Genomic DNA, 23,042 nt, shown 5'->3' with positions numbered 1-23,042 from the left:
TTGGGAGGCCGAGACAGGCGGATCACCGGGGCAGGAGATCCAGACCATCCTGGTTAGCAAGGTGAAACCCCATCTCTACCAAAAATACAAAAAAATTAGCCAGGCGTGGTGGCGGGCACCTGTAGTCCCAGCTACTCAGGAGGCTGAGGCAGGAGAATGGCGTGAACCCGGGAGGCGGAGCTTGCAGTGAGCCGAGATCGCAGCACCGCACTTCAGCCAAGGCGAATGAGCTAGACTCCATCTCAAAAAAAATAAAAAATAAAAAATACAGGACAGTGCCCCAAGGCCTGGAAGATGTGGGTTACCTCTTCTGTGCTGTGCTGTGCTGTGGGGAAGACGGTCACTGTTTAAGCCACTCTTGATGAGTTTTTCAAAAGAAATAAAGCAGTTGGATTCTCAGTGTTTTGAAAGATGGTGCACTTAATAAATACTAACTTTTCTTTTCTTTTTTTTTTTTTTTTTTTTTTTTGAGACAGAGTCTCGCTCTGTTGCCCAGACTGGAGTGCAGTGGCGCGATCTCGGCTCACTGCAAGCTCCACCTCCCAGGTTCATGCCATTCTCCTGCCTCAGCCTCCCGAGTAACTGGGACTACAGGTGCCCGCCACCACGCCCGGCTAATTTTTTGTATTTTTAGTAGAGACGGGGATTCACAGTTTTAGCCAGGATGGTCTCGATCTCCTGACCTCGTGATCCGCCCACCTCGGCCTCCCAAAGTTCTGGGATTACAGACGTGAGCCACCGCACCTGGCTTTTCTTTTTTTTTGAGACAGAGTCTTGCTCTGTCACCCAGGCTGGAGTGCAGTGGCGCGATCTGAGCTCACTGCAAGCCCCGCCTCCCGGGTTCACGCCATTCTCCTGCCTCAGCCTCCCGAGTAGCTGGGACTACAGGCGCCGGCCACCACGCCCGGCTAGTTTTTTTGTATTTTTAGTAGAGACGGGGTTTCACCATGTTAGCCAGGGTGGTCTCGATCTCCTGACCTGGTGATCCGCCTGCCTCGGCCTCCCAAAGTGCTGGGATTACAGGCCTGAGCCATCGCGCCTGACATAAATATTAACTTTTTATCTTTCATTTCCCTTAGCATACAGTAAAAGTTTAATAACTGCATCTTTTTCTATTTCCCTTCTAGACTAAGTCCCAGGAATTCTTCATCCTTTAATTTCACCTTCCATTCCTGATAACAGGGAGGAAGCAGGAACCCAGGGCACGCAATAGGACTCAGCTTCTACAGGCTGCCACCATTTCATCAGGATTCCCCCAGACGGTGGACCCTCGGCAGCCAGCAGGAGGCGCAATGGGAAGTAAAAGCCTGAGTTCATCTCTCCTTGTAGCAGAGAAAATTCCCAACCCATGGGCCTCGGGTGCCACCTTCTGGTAGATCAGACCATGTGGCATCATTTAGTGTTGTAAACAGGACTATATTGTAACGGTATTTAAGAAAATCTATTCTTTTAATGTACAAATATTCAATTGTAATTTATACACATTTCAAGATATAAATTGAAATTTTAAGTTATTAAGGGAATTTAGTATTTAAAGTACGCAATGTAACATTTTAAAAATATCTAATGTGGTTTGAAGTCTCAAAATAAATGATACTTTCAAAACTAATTCTAAATACAAATAAATAAGAATTGTTATCGTTTGTTGTATTGTTTTGGGTTTTGTTTTTGTTATTGTTGTTGTTTTGTTGTTGTTTTTGTTTTTATTGAGAAAGCGTCTCGCTCTGTTGCCTAGGTGGAATGCGGTTGTATGATTACACTTCACTGCAGCCTCAACCTCTTGGGCTCAAGTGATCCTTCCAAATCAGCCTCCTAAATAGGCGAGATCTCAGGCATGTGACACAATGCCCAGCTAATTTTATTTATTTATTTATTTATTTATTTATTTATGTATGTATTTATTTATTTATTTTGAGTCAGAGTCTCTTTCTCCCAGGATGGAGTGCAGTGGCGCGACCTCGGCTAACTGCAACCTCTGCCTCTGGGGTTCAAGCCATTCTCCTGCCTCAGCCTCCCAAGTAGCTTTAACTACAGGAGCACACCACCACACCCAGCTATTATCTGGCTAGTTTTTAAAAATGTCATGTAGATTTGTGGTTTCACTGTGTTGCCCAGGCTAATCTCAAACTCCCAGGCGCAAGCGATCCTCTCATCCTGGCCTTCCAAAGTATCGGGATTACAGGCATGAGCCGCTGCTCCCAGCTTAATAATTGTTTTTATTTTAAAAATATTTAAACTAAGTCTCATGTATGGTCTATGAAACAAATAAAAATAAAAATAATTAAATTTAAATTAATAAACTTTTAGAGCTGAGAGGAAGTAGTACAGGTTTTTAAATAAAATATGATTTATTTTGTTACAGCAGTGTTAAATTCATAGTAAAATTGAGCAGAAAGTAGACAGTTTCCACTTTCTTCCTGACCCCACACACCGTCTCCCCCAGGAGCAACATCTCACAGGAACCTGGCACATTTGTTACAATGTATCAACCGCACTCTACTGAGTGACAGCAAAAATACACAGGTACTCACACATGGCATTACATATACAATAGTAACATTTTCCATTTTATTTTTGGATATTTTTAAACCTATTACAACTTTATAGATACACTTGATTCCTCAGGGTAACCAACCCTCTTCCCATTGCTGAAGCCTTCATCCTCCCTCTTGCTCATGGGTAACCACTTTCTTGAATTAATTAGATAACTTTACCAAGCATATTTTAATGATAGTCTTCATACATGTGTCCCTAATTGACAGATACTATATTGGATGTTAGTAAATTTTACCTAAATGACATTCTTTACATAATCTTCTTCAATGTTTCCTTGGGATACGATTTTATTTTTGAGATTTCTGTATGTTGATTTATTTAGATTTAAAAATGAGGCCATGTGTAGCTCACTGCAACCTCCGCCTCCTGGGCTCAAGTGATCCTCCCACCTCAGCCTCCCAAATAGCTGGGACTACAGGTGTGTGCCACTCTAGTGCGGCAGTGCGGTCTCAGCTCATGGCAACCTCTGCCTCCTGGGTTCAAGCACTTCTCTTGCCTCAGCCTCCCAAGTAGCTAGGATTACAGGCACATGCCACCACACCCAGCTAATTTTTTTATGTTTAGTAGAGACGGGGTTTCACTACGTTGGCCAGGCTAGTTTCGAACTTCTGACCTCAAGACACCCACCCAACTCAGCCTCACAAAGTGCTGAGATTAGAGACATGAGCCACCGTGCCCAGTGTGTCATTATTATTTCTCTTTTATACAGTTGAAGATTGGTTACATTAGCAACATATTTCTAATTTCTTTACTTACTGTTCGTTTTGAAATCTCAGATCTTTTTGATCATGTGACTTTTTTAATGGCACTAAAATTTATGAACTCTCTCAATCATTATCATGAAAGTCTTTTATTCTACCTCATTCTTGAAGGACTTTTGCTAAATTTGGAATTGAAGAATTTCAAAAATATGGTTGTAAATTTGACATTATGATTTCATGTGATTGGGACTTCCATTGCTGAGGTTGAGAAGTCAACTGTCAGTCATAAGGTTGTTCCATCATAGGACATTTGCTTGTTCTATCTGGCACACTTAAGACTTTTTTTTTTTGGGGGGGGGGGTCATTGTCCGAAATTTCACATAGTTTATCCGAATATGAATTCCTTCTTCTTTATTCCACTCTGGATTATCAAAAATTATCAAAATGTTTCAGAATGAAAACAGCTTGAAGAAGACAGTGATGTCATTCCTAAGAAAGCCTAATAAAAAGCTGTATAAATTGAATGGTCACCCGGGCTTTATGCTATCTGACATAGCAGATCATATGGGCATTCAGGTAGAAAAAAAGAACCGCTGAGGGTGTGATCAATCTCAAGACTAAGTCAAGGCTTCAGTGAAGGAAATCAGGACAAAATGACAAAGTGAGGTGGGGACTGAGCAGAATGGGACTAGGTGTTCTAAAGGGGCCCTGGAAAGGAACCAAGACAATGGAAAACATGGTGGTTATTTTGTGGGTATCTAGATGTCAGGACTGAAAGTCTTTTGTCTAGATTGAGTTTGTTTGTTTGTTTATTTATTTATTTGAGATAGGGCTTTGAACTGTCACTCAGTCTGGAATGCAGTGGCATGATTTTGGCTTACTGGAGCATCAACCTCCCAGGTTCAAGTGATTCTCCCACCTCTGCCTCCTGAGTTGCTGGGATTACAGGCGCTCACTACCATGCCTGACTGATTTTTGTATTTTTGGTAGACATGGGGTTTCACCATGTTGGCCAGGCTGGTCTCGAACTCTTGACCTCAAGCGATCCACCCACCTCAGCCTCCCAAAGTGCTGGGATTACAGGCGTGAGCCACCACACCCATCAGATCTGAGGTTTTATCTACATTCCAGACATTAGGTTCTACCCTCCTTTCTGCTTCTCCCTCTCTCTGACTTTACTTCATCCTCCTTACCCCTTGGATTCTGCCTGGTACTCAGTGCCACTAGAAGAGAAGGTCCTGTTGCCTCAGTGGACCCTGCATAATGAGTAGTCCTTTCCCTGAGGTGCCGGGTAACGCCCAAGGCATCCCTGAGCTTTCTCTTCAGCCCCATCAGTAGCCTCTGGGCCACCCATAGGCCCCCCTCTCCTCCTCACCCAGCTGTCACTTTCTTTGACACCTATGCCCTCCACCTGGGTCACCTCATCTGGAGTGAACCTTCCCAGCTAGCAGTGCATCCAGCCCATCCAGCATCGCTCACAATGTCTTCAGGTGAATTGTCTTCATCAGCAATCCCAGAGGAAGGCAGATTAATGGCCAGGCCTGCACCATCATGTTCAGGGTCTCGCAGCGTCTCCTGGTGAAGACCTCCATGATCAATAGGGGGAAGAGCTCCCTGGGCAGCTACTGCAGGGCTGAGATGGCCAAGGTCTGCCCTGCCAGCTCCAGGTGTCTTGGTAGGCCCAGAGGCTCATCCTGATGGACATGCAAAAAAAAAAATCTGGAGGACGAACCCAGAGAGATGGCAATCACATCACTTCATCAGCTCCTAGGGCCAATGGCAATGCTCTGGTAGAGGTGGAAAAGTCCTCACCTCGCCCCAATTCCACTCTGCACTTGGTGGACACGAATCCATTATTCTGCTCCTGCTCTTACCAGAATGTCTTTCAAACACTGAGGAGGGGGCAAGGTGACCACTGGCTCATTAATTTTCATCTCTTGCTACACAAAATCTCAGTACCACTGGGAAGTGTCACTAAGGGTCCTGAAAGCTATGCTGCACTTTCTTGAGGGAACATTTCTTGTCACTGAAAACCCTGAAACAATAAGAATGAGACTGTCATGTGGCCCCACAAAGCCTACATTCTCAGTTCCCACAATTACAATGCTTCAGTAGACTTTAGGGATTTCACAACATTGATGCCATTATTTTTAATTTTGAAAAATTTTAACAAGAAATTGCAAAAGCTCTATGACAGTCTTCTAGAGCTTTTGGAAGTTAGGGATAAAAACACAAATGAAGATTGCAGTGCAGATCTCTTACACAGACTCACAATTACCCACTTTGGGATGGAATCTCAGGAAAGAAACGGATCCCATGTTCAGAACAAAGACTCCATGCTTGAGAATGGTCTATGGCATATCCCTTTTTTTTTTTTTTTTTCTTTTTTGAGACGGAATCTCACTCTGTCGCCCAGGCCGGAGTGCGGTGGCGCTATCTCGGCTCACTGCAAGCTCCGCCTCCTGGGTTTACGCCATTTTCCTGCCTAAGCCTCCCTAGTAGCTGGGATTACAGGCGCCCGCCACCACGCCCCGCTAATTTTTTTTTGTATTTTTAGTAGAGACGGGGTTTCACCATGTTAGCCAGGATGGTCTCAATCTCCTGACCCTGTGATCCGCCTGCCTCGGCCTCCCAAAGTGCTGGGATTACAGGCGTGAGCCACCGCGCCCGGCCTGGAATATCTTTAAGGTTTTAGTAAAAACAAAAGTCTAACTTGTACATTGCAATTCCACCAATCTTTGAACTCTGATGTAAGGACACAGAAACCCATAATTTCAAATATCAAGCAATAAACATTTAACCAATTGTAAGTTTTTAAAAGCATTTTTTTTAACTGCTTTCTTGAGAATTTTGAAAGGATAAAAGCCAAGCAAAAATCAAAATTCAAGGGATGAAGACAAAACTGCATTTAGAAGAAAAATAAAAGCCTACAACTGTTCATCTCAAAGAACAGACAAGAAGTTTCTCTGGGTCAGCTTGGGTGGCATGTCACTCCCTCCCCAGAGTGGCTGGCTGGAGATCAGACGGGCATGCCCCTAAGAAGGGGGTGGCTTACCAGATCTGGACTCACTTTGCAGGGTGCTGGGAACCTCTCCGAGAACCAAGCAGTAGCTCCAGGTGCCGGAGCATGGGGTTCTTTTGTGCATTTTCTGGAGCTTTCATTGATCTTTCTCACCACAACCCCCTTCTCAATGACCAACTTCCAATCCCAAAATGACATCCCACTAGATCCTGAAGTTCCACTCAGTTAATCCTGATTGAGTTTTCTACTTTCTTCTTATTGAGTGATTAAGTTAGATAGACATTTATGAAAGGGAAATAATTAATAATAGGGTGAAAGTCTAAAACTTATTCATTTATTCCACAAACACTGTAAAGTTTGACTAATATGTGACTGCCATAGTGATACAGGGAAGGGTTTAATCTGTTCCTGACCTTAGAAAAAAAATATATAGTATCTTTATCAGAGGATCTTTGGCCACCTCAAAAGTCTCAAAATGTTTCTGAGTTAAAACAGTTTTAAGAAGACAGTGATGTCAGCCCTAAAAAACAGAATAAAAATCTCTGTGTATCCTGAGGTCAGGAGTTCGAGACCAGCCTGACCAACATGGTGAAACCCCATTTCTACTAAAAATACAAAAATTAGCCCAGCATGGTGGCATGTGCCTGTAATCCCAGCTCCTCAGGAGGCTGAGGCAAGAGGATCGCTTGAACTGAGGAGGCGGAAGTTGCAGTGAGCCTTATGTGGTAGTCAGGGGAAACTATAATCTAAGGTCTACATGATTTTGGGACACTAGGCTGCCAGCAACCGTGAGGAAGCAGGTCAGAGAGCAAGCTGACCTCCTGATGAATGCTGAATGCTCTGCAAGCTTGGTTTATTTTGGTTTCTCCCCCTCCCTTCTTCACTGATTACATTTATAAAGTTTATAGGTGTGGTTTCCATTTCTTCCAGAGAAGCCTTAACCTAAGCCCTGAGATCACTCACACCCTCAGTGGCACCTCTCTTCCACCAGAATGAGCATATGATCTGCTACCTTAGGTGATATAAAACCCACAAGACCATTTGATACATGGAAATTTTTATTCTGATTTTGTAGGGAGGACTCCTCTGTTTTTATAAAGCTTTTTTAAGTATAAAGCGTTTTTATAATTTTGATGTGGCCAAAGATCTCCCAACAACACTAATTTCAGATTTTATTTTTCTGTCTAATGTTGGGAGCAGATGAAGCCCTTCCCTGCCTCACACTCAGGACTATGAAGGTCACATATTAGGAAAATTCCATCAGTGTTTGTGGAGTTCATGAATGAATTATTTTTTTTTTTTTTTGACAGAATCTCCCTCGGTCTCCCAGACTGGAGTGCAGTGGCACAATTTTGCAACCATTGCTTTCTGGGTACAAGTGATCCTCTCACCTCAGCCTCCCGAGTAACTGGGTTTCAGGCATCTGCCACCATGCCCGGCTAATTTTTGTATTTTTGTAGAGATGGGGTTTCACCTTTTTGACCTGGCTGGTCTTGAACTTCTGACCTCGGGTGTTCTACCTGCCTTGTCCTTCCAAAGTGCTGGGATTACAGGTGTGAGCCACCTTGCCTGGCCTGGAATGAATGAATTCTTGACTTCCACCTTATCCCTAACACTGTCAATTTTTTGGTTCATGAAATGAATATGGATATCTGATATGAACGGATATCTGATTCAATCCATTAATCTGGGGAAAGCCAAAAACCCAATCAGGATTAACTGGGTGGAGCTTCAGAAATGCAATCAGATATCACTTTTTGACTGGAAGCTAGCAGTGGATACGTGGAGGGGCGTGGGTGGGAGTTGTGATTGGAAAGGTCAATAAAAGCTTCTAAAGACCCACAGGAGAGACCCAAAGTCTTCAAGCCTGGAGTTACTGCTCGGTTCTTCCTGAGGTCTGAGCACCCTGCAAACTCAGTCCACATCTGGTAAGTCCCTAATTTTTGTAAGGACAATCCCATCTGACCTACAGTCAGGCGGGCTGGGATGGTGCCAGTGCAGCCTACGATGGCACAGAGCTATATCCTCTCTTTTTTTTTTCTTATGAACAATTTGAAGCTTTGTATCTTTTCCTCTAAATGCAGTTTTGTCTTTATTTCAAAAAATTTGTGCTTTGGTTCATGTCATTTCAAAATTCTTGAAGGGAGCATTGACTCCTGACTCCCAACAGTTGGGAGGCCAAGGTGGGAGGATCATTTTAGCCCAGGGGTTTGAGACCAACCTGGGCAACATGGCAAAAACTCTCTACACAATTTTTTTTTGAGGGTGGGGGGATGGAGTCTCGCTGTGTTGCCCAGACTGGAGTGCAGTGGCAGGATCTCAACTCACTGCAACCTCTACTTCCCAGGTTCGAGCAACTCTCATGCCTCCAGCCTCCACCCTGAGAAGCTGGTATTACAGCCATCTGTCACCATACCTGGCTAATTTTTGTATTTTTAGTAGAGGTGGGGTTTCACCATGCTGGCCAGGTTGGTCTCGAACTCCTGACCTCAAGTAATCCACCTGCCTCGGCCTCCCAAAGTGCTGGGATTACAGCCGTGAGCCACTGGTGCTCAGCCTCTACAATTTTTTTTTTTTAATTAGCCAGGCATGGTGGCATGCATCTGTAGTCCCAGGCATTTGGGTGGCTGGTGTGGGAGAATCACTTGAGCCCAGAAGGTTGAGGTTGCAGTGAGCCATGCTCACACCACTACTGTACTCCAGCCTGGGCAACAGAGTGAGATCCTGTCCAAAAAACAAAAGCAAAAACAGAAAGAAAATCTTTAACCAAACAGGATCTTTGACTTTAATTCTAAACCAATCACATCCTCTTCCACCCAAATGGAGACATGGGTGTGGGGGTGCATACCTTTAATCCCAGCTATGTGGAAGGTTGAAGCATGAGTAAACTGAGGACTCTTTCACTATTGCCAAAGCAGTGTCTTTGGCCCTGAGAGAAGATGAGATTGCAGGGGCTTAGCCTGAGAGTGATGCCTTTTCTCTGGACTTGTCCTGTGGAACTTTTCCTTGCAGATTGGTGAAGATGAGCATCCGGGCTCCACCCAGACTTCTGGAGCTGGCGGGGCGGAGCCTGCTGAGGAACCAGGCCTTGGCCATCTCCGCCCTGGAGGAGCTGCCCATGGAACTTTTTCCCCGCCTGTTCATGGAGGCCTTCAGCAGGAGGCACTGTGAGGCCCTGAAACTGATGGTGCAGGCCTGGCCCTTCCGCCGCCTCCCCCTGAGGCCTCTGATAAAGATGGGTTGTCTGGAGACCTTCCAAGCTGTGCTCGGTGGGCTTGATGCACTGCTTACCCAGGGAGTTCGTCTCAGGTGAGGTGGCCCAGGTGGGCTGGTGTGGAGGGCCCAGGTGTCCAGAGAAGGAACAGCTGGGTCATGAGGAGTGGGGATGCCCAAGGGGGGATGGTGCTGATGAGGAAGCTGAGAGGCCTTGGCCATTGCCCAGCTCCTCAGGGAAAGGACTGCTCACCACCCAGGGTCCATGGAGGTCACAGGAACCTCTCCTCTAGTGGCACTGAAAGTCACCACGAAAAGTGAGGACTAGGCTGGGCACAGTGGCTCATAACATAATCCCAGCACATTGGAAGGCTGAGGTCAAGAGTTTGAGACCAGCCTGTCCAACATGGTAAAAACCCCGACTCTACTAAAAATGCAAAAATTAGCTGGGCATGGTGGCAGGTTCCTGTAATCCCAGCTACTTGCGAGGTTGAGGCAGGAGAACTGTTTGAACTGGGAAAGTGGAGGTTGCAGTGAGCCAAGATCGCACCACTGCACTCCAGCCTGGGCAAAAGAGGAAGACTTCACCTAAAAAAAAAAAAAAAAAAAAAATGTGGAAGTGGGCAGGTTCTGGGGGAAAACAGGATGGAAAAGAGTCAGAGAGAGGGAGAAGAAGCAGGGAGGGGAGCAGCTGCTATCCGGGATGTGGAGTATAAGTTCGGAAGTGAGTCCTTACATTCTCAGCCTCGCCTCTATTTTCCCACAGGCAGTGGAAGCTTCAAGTGCTGGATTTACAGGATATCAGTGAGAACTTCTGGATGGTTTGGTCTGATTCCATGGCCCATGGGTGCTTCCCCAATGCCATGAGGAACAGAAAACCAGTGCAGGACTGTCCAAGCATGAGAGGACAGCAGCCCTTCACTGTGTTCATAGACCTGTGGCTCCAGACCAGGACTCTGGATGAATACCTCACCTGCCTCCTTCTGTGGGTCAAGCAGAGGGAAGGTTTACTACACCTGTGCTGTAAGAAGCTGAGAATTTTGGGAATGCCCTTCCACAATATCAGAAACATCCTGAAAATGGTGAACCTGGACTGTATCCAGGAGGTGGAAGTGAATTGCACATGGATACTGCCCATCCTGACACAGTTTACCCCATACCTGGGCCGGATGAGGAATCTTCGCAAGCTCATTCTCTGCCACATGGATGTCTCTCGCTACGTTTCAGCAGAGCAGAAGAAGCAGATTGTTGCCCAGTTCACCTCTCAGTTCCTCAAGCTGCGCTGCCTCCAAAAGCTTCATATGAACTCTGTTTCTTTCCTCGAAGGCCACCTGGACCAGCTGCTCAGGTGAGGGAGGGTGGTGAGCTTTCTCTGCAGACCACAGCAGAGCCTATGTTACAATAAACGCTAGTGGGCGTCTACTGTGAGCCAGCCTTTGAGGATGTAACAGTGAAGGGGACACTAGAATGTCCATGTATTGTCCTCTTGCCGGCTCTGTTCTGAAATGGGTATTACACAACCATCCCAATAGTGGCAGAGGTATCAGCTAGGGGAGATGTTATAGAGAGGCTGCCATGCTAGGAAGCTAACTGCTGGAGGGTTCAGATCTAGTGAGGATGCCTTTCCGAATTCTTCCTGAGGATGTGTGTCTAAGTTAAGATGATGAAAAATAGGCCAGGGATGGTGGCTCATGCCTGTAATCCTAGCACGTTGGGAGTCCGAGGCAAGAGGATAACTTCAGCCTAGGAGTTTAAGACCAGTCTGTATAACGTAGCAAGACCCTTGTCAGAAATGAATAAAAATAAAACCAAACAAGATAATTTTTTTTTCGAGATGGAGTTCGACTTTGATCGTCCAGGCTAGAGTGCATTTGTGACATCTCAGCTCCCTGCAACCCCCGCTTCCCGGGTTCAAGTGATTCTCCTGCCTCAGCCTCCTGAGTACCTGAGATTATAGGCGTGAGCCACCGCACCTGGCTAATTTTTATATTTTAAGTAGAGACAGGGTTTCACCATGTTGACCAGGCTATTCTCAAACTCCTGACCTCAGGTGATCCATCTGCCTCGGCCTCCCAAAGTGCTGGGATTATAGGCGTGAGCCACCGCGCCCAGCCAACAAGATAATTGTTAAGAAGATGATGGGAAGTGAGGAAGCGAAGTGGGCACCAAAGAGGGGGATGCTCAGCAAACCTGCACATTTCAGAACATCAGCTCTGTGCCCCACCGCTTGGTGAACACAAGTGATCCCATCTCTATCCCTGTTGTAATAGGTTGTTTTGAGATCCAGGTAAATTAATTACCTAGGAAATGCATGACTCTGAAACAGAGGTCAGGGAGCAGGCACAAAGAGTGGTGAAAGTGATAGATGGTTTGCTGATGATACAGGCATGTCAGGGACGCCTGCAGCCTGCCCACCCCAGCTGATGTTGCAGGATCCTGTCTGGGTTTGTCCCTTCTGCCTGTGTCTCCACTGAGCTCATATGGCCCAGAGATGTGGTTTTTCTGCCTGGCAGATGAGGAAAGGAGGCTTTAGGGATTCTGTGAACTTGATCCATTCCTATAAATGATGGTGAAAAGACTCAGCCTCAAATGGAATCTTTTTTTTTTCTCTCTCTCTCTCTTTTTTTTTTTTTTTTTTTTTTTTTTTTTTTTTTGATACAGAGTCTTGCTCTGTCACCCAGGCTGGAGTACAATGGCATGATCTCTGATCACTGCAACCTCCACCTCCTGGGTTCAAGCGATTCTCCTGCCTCAGCCTCCCAAGTAGCTAGAATTACAGGTGCCCACCATCACACCTGGCTCATTTTTGCATTTTTAGTAGAGAAAGGGTTTTGCCATGATCACCAGGCTGGTCTCAAACTCCTAATCTCAAGTCATCCACCAGTCTCAGCCTCCCAAAGTTCTGGGATTACAGGTGTGAGTTACTGCGCTGGGCCTAAAGTGAAATTGATCTCAGTGGCAAAGCTCTTCATCACGCAGCATCCTAAGTGTTGACCATCAGACAATCAGAAAGACCCTAGGCTTGGGCAAAATGGTCTCCGTCCATCACCTTGATGTCATTCCCCACCACCCTCCACTCACCCCTACAATTCCCCAGAACTAACTTCTTGCTCTCTCTCCCCAGCTGTCTGAGGACCTCATTAAAGATCCTCGCAATAACTAACTGTGCGCTTTTGGAATCAGACTTGCGGCATCTGTCCCAGTGCCCGAGTGTCAGTCAACTGAAGACCCTGGACCTGAGGGGCATCAGACTGGCCAATGTCAGCCTTGTGCCTCTCCAAGTTCTGCTAGAAAAAGTTGCAGGCACCCTTGAGTACCTGGATTTAGATAACTGTGGCATCGTAGACTCCCAAGTCAGCACCATCCTGCCTGCCCTGAGCCGCTGCTTTGAGCTCACCACCTTCAACTTCCGTAGAAATCCCGTCTCCATGGCCACCCTGGAGAACCTGCTGTGCCACACAATCAGACTCAACAACTTATGTCTGGAGCTGTATCCTGCCCCGCGGGAGAGTTATGATGCTGATGGTACTCTCTGCCGGAGCAGATTTGACCAACTTAGGGCAGAGCTGATGGGGAGAGTGAGGGACATGAGGCACCCCAAGAGAATCTTGTTCTGTACTGACTGCTACCCTGACTGTGGCGACAGGTCATTTTATGACCTGGAGGCAGATCAATGCTGCTGTTGAATACCTGCCGATTTGGTTCGCTAAGTTGAACACTTTCTTCTGGACACTTGGAAACGAAAACCTAAGTCTTAGGTACATCCTAAAGAGAGCCCAGAACCCATCGTTTCAGGCACCGGCTCTGAAAATGGGAAAGGAAAGGTGATCAAGCAGGGCCCGGACTTTGGGGAAATGTTGACTTGGCTTTGATAGGACTTTGGAGACCTGTGTCCTGTAGAGTTGAAAATGGGAATCTGAATGTCTAGAGTGGAATTCAGGCTTGAGAATACATAAGGGAGTTACTCTTGCATGGATGGTTGTAAAGAAACAATCACAAATAAAGGGAAACTGAGTGGAAACTGTCTGGTGCCCTCTATTATCAAGTAGCCTGTTTTCCAGTTTAAGCCTCAGGAATCTTCAGTTAATGATGGAAAATAAAAAGGCACTGAATTGTCCAATCAATAAGATGCAGCCCCAGAAAATCAAGGCATTTAAGTGAAATTTGGTTATTTTAATCAGTTTCCCCCCATTCTTTTATTTGAGACTGTCTCACTCTTGTTGCCCAGGCTGGAGTATGGAGTGCAATGGTGCCATCTCAGCTCACTGCAACTGCCACCTTGGGTTTAAATGATCCTCCTGCCTCAGCCTTCCAAGTAGCTGGGATTACAGGCATGTGCCACCATTCCCAGCTAATTTTTGCATTTTTAGTAGAGACAGGGTTTCATCGCTATGTTGGTCAGGCTGGTCTCAAACTCCTGACTTCAGGTGATCCACCCAACTTGGCCTCCCAAAGTGCTAGGATTACATGTGTGAGCCACTGCATCTGGCTCTTTTTTGTTTGTTTTTTAAAGGTGTCGCTCTGTCACCCAGGCTAGATTGCAGTGGCACAATCATAGCTCACTGCAGCCTCAATCTCCTGGGTTCAAGTGATCCTCCCCCCTCAGCCTCCTGAGTAGCTAGGACTACAGGTGTGTGAGCCACCATGTCTGGATAATTTTTTTTAGTAGAGACAAGGTCTTGCTATCTTGCCCGGGCTGATCTGGAACTCCTAAGCTTATGATTCTCCTGCTTTGGCCTCCCAAAGTGCAGGGAGTATAGGTGTGGGCCACGATGCTTGGCCTCCTCCAGTTATTTACTTCTTTAGTAAATAACTAGGTCTGTTACCTCCTTGTTAGTTTCTGTGGCTATTCAGTGGGTTCATACTGGTGGACACTCAGGGCCTGGAACATTAGTGGGCAAGAACAGTGAGCCAACCCACAAGGAAAGCATCTTCTTCTCAGGGTCTTTCACTGCTAGCCAGATGCTGAGACCCTGGCCACTCCTTGTGAGTCTCCACATGGTTCCAGAAGCCTTAGTTGATCAAGGTCAGCTTCACTGCACAAGGAGCCACTCTATTCCTGCTGACCTGGAAGGGGATGTTTATATTGTGTATTAGCTGGGGCTTCTGGGCGGGACCAACCCTTGCTTGTTCCCCTGATGACTAGCAACCCTTCTTGAATTAAACTGGTTGTAGCCAGTAAAGACAGCCACATTCTCTTTAAGTGAAATACTAAAACTATACAGGCATGTGACACTTTTTAAATATTTCCATCTGACATTTAAAAAGTTACATTTTTCTGGGGAGCTAGGTCAGATCGAGGAGAGATTTTCTCATAACACCTCCCCTCTCTCACTATCAAGGAAGAGACTAGTACAGCGTGTTTTGGAATCTCACATCATCGAAGGGTGGAGAACGATCAAGTGCCTGGGGGTGATGAGTGACCTTCCCTGTGCTGCGGAAGCCCGCATAACGGGCACCCAAGTGAAGGTTCCTGCTGAGGATTCAGGGGCTGGTGTTGCTGTCAGGGATCTTAGCCAAGAGCCTCAGGTTCCCTGTAAAATGAGGATGATGATGTGCACCACCTTATGAGACCCTGGTAGGATCTAAAAGATGGTTCATGTTTAGGGCTTGGCATGGCATACAGTAAGCATACAGGGCTTGGCATACAGTAAGATCAATACATTTTCTTCTTTTTTCTCTTCTCAGCAGAAGTCCCAGCATTTTCCATCTTTCAATCTCACCTCCTATTCCTGATAACAGGGAGGCAAAAAGCACCCAGGGCATGCAATGGGGCTCAGCTTCTACTCTCTACCACAATTCCATCATGATTCCCCCAAACAGCAGAGCCACAGGAGCCAGAAGGGGGCAGGGTGGGCAGTTCAGGACTGATTCATTCCTAATAAGATCAAAATTTCCAGTCCATAGGTCTCAGGTGCCACGTGTTGGTAGATCAGACTAGACGGTGTGATTTAGTGTTGCAAGGATTATATTTTATGGTATTTTTTAAATTTTACTACTATGAGCCAGGTGCGGTGGCTCATGCCTATAATCCCAGGACTTTGGGAGGCTGAGGCAGGCGGATCACCTGAGGTCAGGGGTTTGAGACCAGTCTGATCAACATGAAGAAACCCTTTCTCTACTTAAAATACAAAAAATTGCCCAGCCTGGTAGTGTATGTCTGTAATTCTAGCTACTCCAGAGGCTGAGGCAGGAGAATCGCTTGAACCTGGGAGGTGGAGGTTGCGGTGAGCTCAGATTGTGCCATTGCACTCCAGCCTGGGCAACAGTAGTGAAACTCTGTCTCAAAATACATACATAAATAAATAAATAAAAATAAAATAAAATTTATTATTATGGCCGAGCATGGTGGCTTATGCCTGTAATCCCAGTACTTTGGGAGGCCAAGGCAGGCCGAACACTTCAGGTCAGGATTTTGAGACCAGCCATGCCAACATGGTGAAACCCCATCTCTACTAAAAATAGCAAAAATTAGCTGGGCGTGTTGGCATTCGCCTGTAATCCCAGGTGTTCAGGAGGCTGAGGCAGGACAATCGTTTGAACCCGGGAGGCGAATGTTGCGGTGAGCCGAGATCGCGCCACTGCACTCCAGCCTGGGTGACAGAGCAAGAACAAAATATTTACTATAATATAAATACTATTTGAGTACAAATATTTGTGTTGTAATTTACATATGTGAAAGATATAGAGCTTTTAAAGAATGCAATGTGATATTTTAAGAATGGTTAATGGCCAGGCGCGGTGGCTTATGCCTGTAATCCCAGCACTTTGGGAGGCTGAGGTGGGCAGATCACAAGGTCAGGAGATCGAGACCAGGTTTCATCATGTTGCCCAGGCTGATCTTGAACTTCTGGGCTCAAGCGATCCACCTGCCTCGGCCTCCTAAAAGTGCTGGGAGTGAGCTCTTATAGGCATGAGACACCGCGCCCAACCTTCAGTTTATTTATTTATTTACTTATTTTGGAGAGGGAGTCTCACTCTGTTGCCCAGGCTGGAGTGCAGTGGTACGATCTCGGCTCACTGCATCCTCTGCCTTCAGGGTTCAAGCAATTCCTCTGTCTCAGCCTCCCGAGTAGCTGGGATTACAGGCATGCACCACCACACCTGGCTAATTTTGGTATTATTATTATTTTTTTAGTAGAGGCAGTGTTTTGTCATTTTAGCCAGGCTGGTCTCAAACCCTTGACCTCAGGTGATCCGCCCACCTCAGCTTCCCAAAAGCTAGGACTACAGAAGTGAGCCACCATACCCAGTCTATTTTTTTTTCTTTATAGCAGTTTTAGATTCGCAGAAAAACTAAGCAGAAAGTCCAGAGTTCTCATCCACTCTCTTCCACCTTCAATATGCAGCATCCCCACAGGATCAACACCCACACCAGCGCAGAGCATTTGGCACAGTCAATTAGCCGCATGGACACATCATTATCACCCAGTGTCCACAGTTTACATGACGGATCATTGCTGGTTTTTACATTCTATGGATTTTAACAAAGGGATAATGACATGTATCCACCATTAGAGCATCATGCAGAGTAGTTTTGTTTCCCTGAAAGTCCTCTGTCCTCTTCCCATTCATCCCATTGTACTCCCAATCCCTGGCAACCACTGGGCTTTCTACTGTCTCCATAGAAAAAGGCAAAAGCCTTTTCCAGAATGTCTAGCAGGATGAGTCTTTTCACATCGCCTTCTTTCACTTGTACCATAACGTGCATTTAGAAATCTCTCATGTCTTTTTATGGCTTCGTGATAGTTCACTGACTGGAGGATCAGTTTGTTTATCCCGTCACCGACTGAAGGGCAACTTGCTTACTTCCAAGTTTTGGTGATTATGAATAAAGCTGCTATAAACATCCAGGTGTGGGTTTACTCACTTCATTAAATACTCAGGAGCATGATTACTGAATTGTAGGGGTATGGTATATTTTACAAGGATTTCTTCTTTCTGACAATCTCACTTGTTCGATATTGCTGCTCAAGGTCAGGAACTTTGTCTCGATCATCCTGGGGTCCCACTGCTGAGCATGGAACCTGAAACTTGGTAGCAAATGCTGTTAACCACGTGATGCATGGAAATGTTTGTCATCCGTATAGCCACTAAATTGCTAATTTGGGGATGTCAACATTAGCTCGCTACCAATAATATAAATAAATTGGATTATGGAAAAAATTGGCCTTTGTGACACTGTGACTACTCCATGTGTGTCATGACAGTCCAGCAATTGGCCGGGTGCGGTGGCTCACATTTGTAATCCGAGCACTTTGGGAGACTGAGGCAGGTGGATCACTTCAGCTCAGGAGTTCAAGACCAGTCTGACCTACATGGTGAAACCCTTTCTCTATTAAAAATACAAAAATTTACTGGGCATGGTAGTGCTTACCTGTAGTCCAAACTATTGGGGAGACTGAGAGAGGAGAATTGCTTGAACCCAGGAGGTGGAGGATGCAGTGATCTAAGATCGTGCCACTGCACTCCAGTTTGGGCAGCGGAGTGAGGTGCCATATCAAAAATAAAAATAAAGAAAAGAAACAAAACAAAACAAAACAAAAGGAAGTCCAGCATGGTAAGAGGTACATAGAGGCACATGTGGGCGGGCTTCATTTGTTTTTCATCCTTTTGCCCTTCTCTGGACAGAATTCCCAATGCAAAACATTCCAAAAACACAGAGCAAACGTCTCTCCTATAATCTTCCCCTTATCTGAGACTCCTCTTCACGGTGTATGTGCTAGTGTCTTCCAGGCTTTTGTATGACTTGCTGTACAGAAGATCAGATCAAATGGGCACGTCCCTAAAAAGTGGTGACTTGCCAGATCTGGACTCACTTTGCAGGGTGCTGGGACCTCTCCGAGAACCAAGCGGTAGCTCCAGGCGCCAGGGCTGCGGGCTCTTCTGTGCATCTTCAGGAGCTTTTATTGACTTTTCTCAGCACAACCCCCTTCTCAATGACCAACTTCCAATCCGAAAATGACATCCTACTAGATCCGGAACTGCCACCCAGTTAACCCTGCTTGATATTAAGTGATTAAATTAGATATGGATTTATGAAAGGGAAGGAATTAATAATAGGATGAAGGTCTAAAACTCATTTATTCACTTCTTCCATAAATACTGGTAAAGTTTGACTAATATGTGACCTTCATAGTGACACAGGGAAGGCTTTAATCTGTTTCTGACCTTAGAAAAAAAAAAATATATATATATATATATATATACATGGTATCTTTATTGGAAAACTTTTGGCCATATCAAAAGTATTAAAACACTTCAGAGATAAAAAGCTTTACGAATACAGTGATGTCAGCCCTACAAAACACAATAAAAATCTCAGTGTATCCACTGGTCACCTGGGTTTTGTGCTACCTAACATGGTAGATCATATGCCCATCCAGGTGGAAGACAGGAACTACTGAGGGCGTAATTTATCTCAAGGTTAAGGTCAAGACTTCACTAAAAGACATCAGGCCTACATTACAAAGTGAGGTGGGGGCTGGGCCGGACCGGACTGAGTGTTCTAACGGGACCCTGGGAGGGAATCAAGACAACATAAAACATGGCAGGTATTTTGAGGGCGTCTAGACAAAAGGATTGAAAGGCTTTTTTCTAGATTAAGTTTAAAAATTTAAAGATCAGCCAGGCACGGTGGCTCAAGCCTGTAATCCCAGCACTTTGGGAGGCCGAGACGGGCGGATCACGAGGTCAGGAGATCGAGACCATCCTGGCTAACACGGTGAAACCCCATCTCTACAAATACAAATTTTGTAAAAATACAAAAAATTAGCCGGGCGAGGTGGCGGGTGCCTGTAGTCCCAGCTACTCGGGAGGCTGAGGCAGGAGAATGGCGGGAACCCGGGAGGCGGAGCTTGCAGTGAGCTGAGATCCGGCCACTGCACTCCAGCCTGGGCGACAGAGCGAGACTCCGTCTCAAAAAAAAAAAAAAAAAAAAAAAATTTAAAGATCATAATTACAAAAGAGATAACACAGAGTCTTAAAACATCATATTGTCTCTGAGGACAGAGAGGGCAGAGACAGTCTTAGCTCCTACTGGAAGGTGAAGCATCATCACTCACAAACATGATGGGCTTCCCTCAGAATACCAGGAGACTGAATCTGAGTGTGTGAGCTGGGGCAGAGCCCAGAGAGGAGCAGTGTGGTCAGACGTAAAGAGGGAGACTTTTCAATCTGGAAGCATGGATGGTGGAAGCTCTGTATCTGCAGAATTCAGGAAGAAATGAACTCCTTGGGGGAATCCTGCACCATCCCCAGGACCCCAGTGAGAATCCTGCACTTTGGGGGATCTTTCTATCGTGTTCTGGTTGCCTGTGCTTCTGAAGGTACTGCTCTGCTGTCCAGGTCAGAGCAGCCTTCGGAGCCCACCTGAAGGGACGGCCTGACCTCAATTCCACTCACAGAATTTCTACTGAGACTCCAAATCTTCTCCAGGCTTTTGATCGGGATCTCTAAAATATTTCTAAACTTCTGTTTTCCTCCCTCAGCCTGAGCTGTTGGGGAAGCTGAGTCCGCTGCTTCCTGGAAATGTCAGCAGATCTCTCCTGCACCCAAGAGTATGGTCACAAACAGTGCTAAGACACACTCTCCCTGGAATCAGCAGTGACTCATCTATTCTCCCCAAATTCTACTGAGCTATTTGGGTGCACACAGCAAGGCACAAAGCAGGGAGCTCCCCAGATGCTATTCTGGTCCTAAAGAGGCACCAGGAACCAATGGAGGGGAACCTTGTCTACCTTGCACAGGAACAGCTCACTCCTCTGGTTTTCCTAGAAGTGCCAGGCTGTTGGTAGAGCCTGGGACAGGTCCTGGTGCAGGGGCCATCCCTTCCAGGATCACCTTGCCCAGCCTTACAGCTGAGGAGGCTGCACCTGGAATGCAGTAAGTCTGTTTCTGAGTCAGGGATTTCTTTGCCTGTGGTGTTTGCCCTCACCACGTTTCTAACAGTAGAAATCACTGTTCAGGCCATGCTGGACTCCTCTAGTCCTCAAGAGGGTCACATTCCAGATTGCATTTGTGACTGTCTTTTCCGAGACCCGGAGTGGCCCCTCATTTTTTCTCCAATAAAGATCTGAGGAGAAGGTCACTCTGAGAGCAGACAGTGGATGCCTAGGAAGGTGCTTGTAGCAGCCCGGGGTAGGGGAAGTCTGGGAACTCGTTGCAGGCTGGATGGAGCCAGGGGGAATAAGGAAAAGAACAGGGTCCAGGAAGGGAGTGGCCTCCCAGGAAGGGAGGAGCTGATGGGGGCCAGAGTAAGTGCAGAGGAGAGAGATGGCAGCAGGGTTGGGGGCCAGATTCTCTGGATTTCACAGAACAGCATCTCTGATAAGCTGCGGACTTGTGTCTCAAAGGACCTGAGCCTGGATGTGGGGCTGTGAGTTTCCAAGGCCCTTTGATTTTGCCCTGGTCTACATGAGGTTCCAGTGGCTGCCCTGTCTCACCCCAGGGTCAGAGAGTCAGGCTATCAGGGAGATCTGGGGAGAGAGAGTCAGTAGCAAGCATCCACCCCAGATGCAAACACAAGGGACCTGGCCTTGGTGTGAGGCCAGGGGAAGGGAGGTACGTTGGATATGGTGCAATTCTGTCTCTACACTTGCCACAGCCTCACAGGACTGTGAGAATTGAACTTTGCAGGAGGGAGTGAGGTAGAATGGGGTCTGGACTGGAGTCTCTGTCATCCAAGTGACCCCGTATCTACTCCTGCAAACCAGGTGAAGGTCTTCCTAGATGTAAGTCAAACCAGGGTCTATCAGGCTGCCTGGCACTTTCCGGTGAATCTAGAAGGAGCACAGTGATCCTTGGTCAAAACTATCTTGCACTGTCCAGGACTGAGGATTTTCAGGTGGCCCTGGAGGGGGAGACTGTGGGGAAAAACCACAGAGAAGATTTTGGCACATTTGAAACTCTTGACACCGAGTGCCTCCCCTTCTTATCAGTCAGGCATGGTGGTAGGAGAATTGCTTGAACCCGGGAGGTGGAGGTTGCGGTGAGCTGAGATCGCGCCACTGCGCTCCAGCCTGGGTGGGCAACAAGAGCGAAACTCTCTCAAAAAACAAAACAAATGAACAAAAAAACATGAAACAAACAAACAAAAAAAACTTTGACTGAGTGTCTGGGATACCCACAGTGCGTAGCCTCTTTCTGCAGCCAGGGCGTCCGGAGGAGTGTTCAGCCCTGAGCAGAGAGGAGGTCCTGGGGTGGGTGGCTCCTCTCTCCGGGCAGGTTGTTCCATCATCACCACAGCCCTCAGTAGAGAGGAGGCCCTGGGGTGGGCTGCTGCTCTCTCCAGGAAAGTCATTTCATCATCTCCACAGCTCTCAGGAGAGAAAAGGCCCCAGAGGGGTTACTTCTCTGCAGGAAAATCATCCCAAGAGTGGGTAGTTTCTCTGCCGCTGCTCATCCTGATGTTCTCCCTGAGTCTGGGGCTTTTCTTGGGCATCATGGGGGAGGAAGTATGTGCTGCTTGGGTCATAGGTAGCTATGGGCAGGCACAGATAAGGCACCACATGTTCCCATTTCTTTGTGTTAGCAACATTCCAATTCCACTGTTTTAAATCTGTAGAAATTTATTATGAACTATTGTTAACTTGAGTTGCCCTATGGTGCTACTGAACCCTAGATCTTATTCCTATCTGTGTTTTTGTTCCCATTAACCATGCCCTTATTCTCCATTTCCCCAGCACCCTTCCTAGCTTCTGATAACCATCATTTTACTATTTTTAAGTTTCGTGTTTTTTAATTCCCAAATATGAGTGAGAACATGCCATGTTTGTCTTTCTGTATCTGGTTTACTTCACTTAACACCCTCCAGTTCCACACATGTTGCTGCAGATGACAGGATTTCATTCAGGTTTATGGCTGAATGATATTCTATTGTGTCTATTCACCACATTTTCTTGATCCATTCATCTGTTGATGGACACTTAGGTTGATTCCATATTTTGGCTATTGTGGATAGTGCTGCAATAAATAGGGGAGTGCAGGCCGGGTGCAGTGGCTCACACATTTAATCCCAGAACTTTGGGAGGCTGAGGCAGGTGGATAACTTGAGGTTAGGAGTTTGAGAACAGCCTGACCAACATGGTAGTGTAGATATCTCCTGGATATATTTCTTTCTTTCTTTCTTTCTTTCTTTCTTTCTTTCTTTCTTTCTTTCTTTCTTTCTTTCTTTCTTTCTTTCTTTCTTTCTTTCTTTCTTTCTTTCTTTCCTTCTTTCTTTCTTTTTTGATATATATCCAGCAGTGTGATTTATGGTTCATACGGTAATCCTATTTTCATTTTTTGGAGTAAACTCCATACTGTTTTCCATACTACCTGTACTAATTTGCACAACTACCAATGGTGTACCAGGGTTCTCATTTCTCCGTATCCTCCCTAGCATCCACAATTTTCTGTTGGTTTTTTATTTTTATTTTTCCCGAGACAGGGTTTTGCAATGTTGCCCAGGTTGGTTTTGAACTTCTGGCCTCAAGAGATCCTCCCACCTTAGCCGCTCGAAGTGCTGGGATTATAGGTGATTCACTGCACCCGATCTACTGAGTAAATTA

The 23,042-nt window shown here is 46.1% G+C and overlaps 1 protein-coding gene across 1 annotated transcript; it reads left to right on the top strand.

Annotated features, from left to right (window-relative positions):
- Nucleotides 1–8,169: 8,169 nt before the first annotated feature.
- LOC104668919 (PRAME family member 5-like) lies at nucleotides 8,170–13,659 on the top strand. Its single transcript, XM_010371719.2, has 4 exons — nucleotides 8,170–8,207; nucleotides 9,280–9,588; nucleotides 10,259–10,840; nucleotides 12,617–13,659. The coding sequence occupies exons 2-4, from the start codon at nucleotides 9,302–9,304 to the stop codon at nucleotides 13,176–13,178; spliced, it is 1,431 nt and encodes a 476-aa protein (XP_010370021.2). The 5' UTR covers nucleotides 8,170–8,207; nucleotides 9,280–9,301; the 3' UTR covers nucleotides 13,179–13,659.
- The last annotated feature ends 9,383 nt before the right edge of the window (nucleotides 13,660–23,042 follow it).

The sequence above is a fragment of the Rhinopithecus roxellana genome, chromosome 12 (assembly GCF_007565055.1).
Source record: "Rhinopithecus roxellana isolate Shanxi Qingling chromosome 12, ASM756505v1, whole genome shotgun sequence".
NCBI classification, from domain to species: Eukaryota; Metazoa; Chordata; class Mammalia; order Primates; family Cercopithecidae; genus Rhinopithecus; species Rhinopithecus roxellana.
This window is presented reverse-complemented; position numbering and strand designations above follow the sequence as displayed.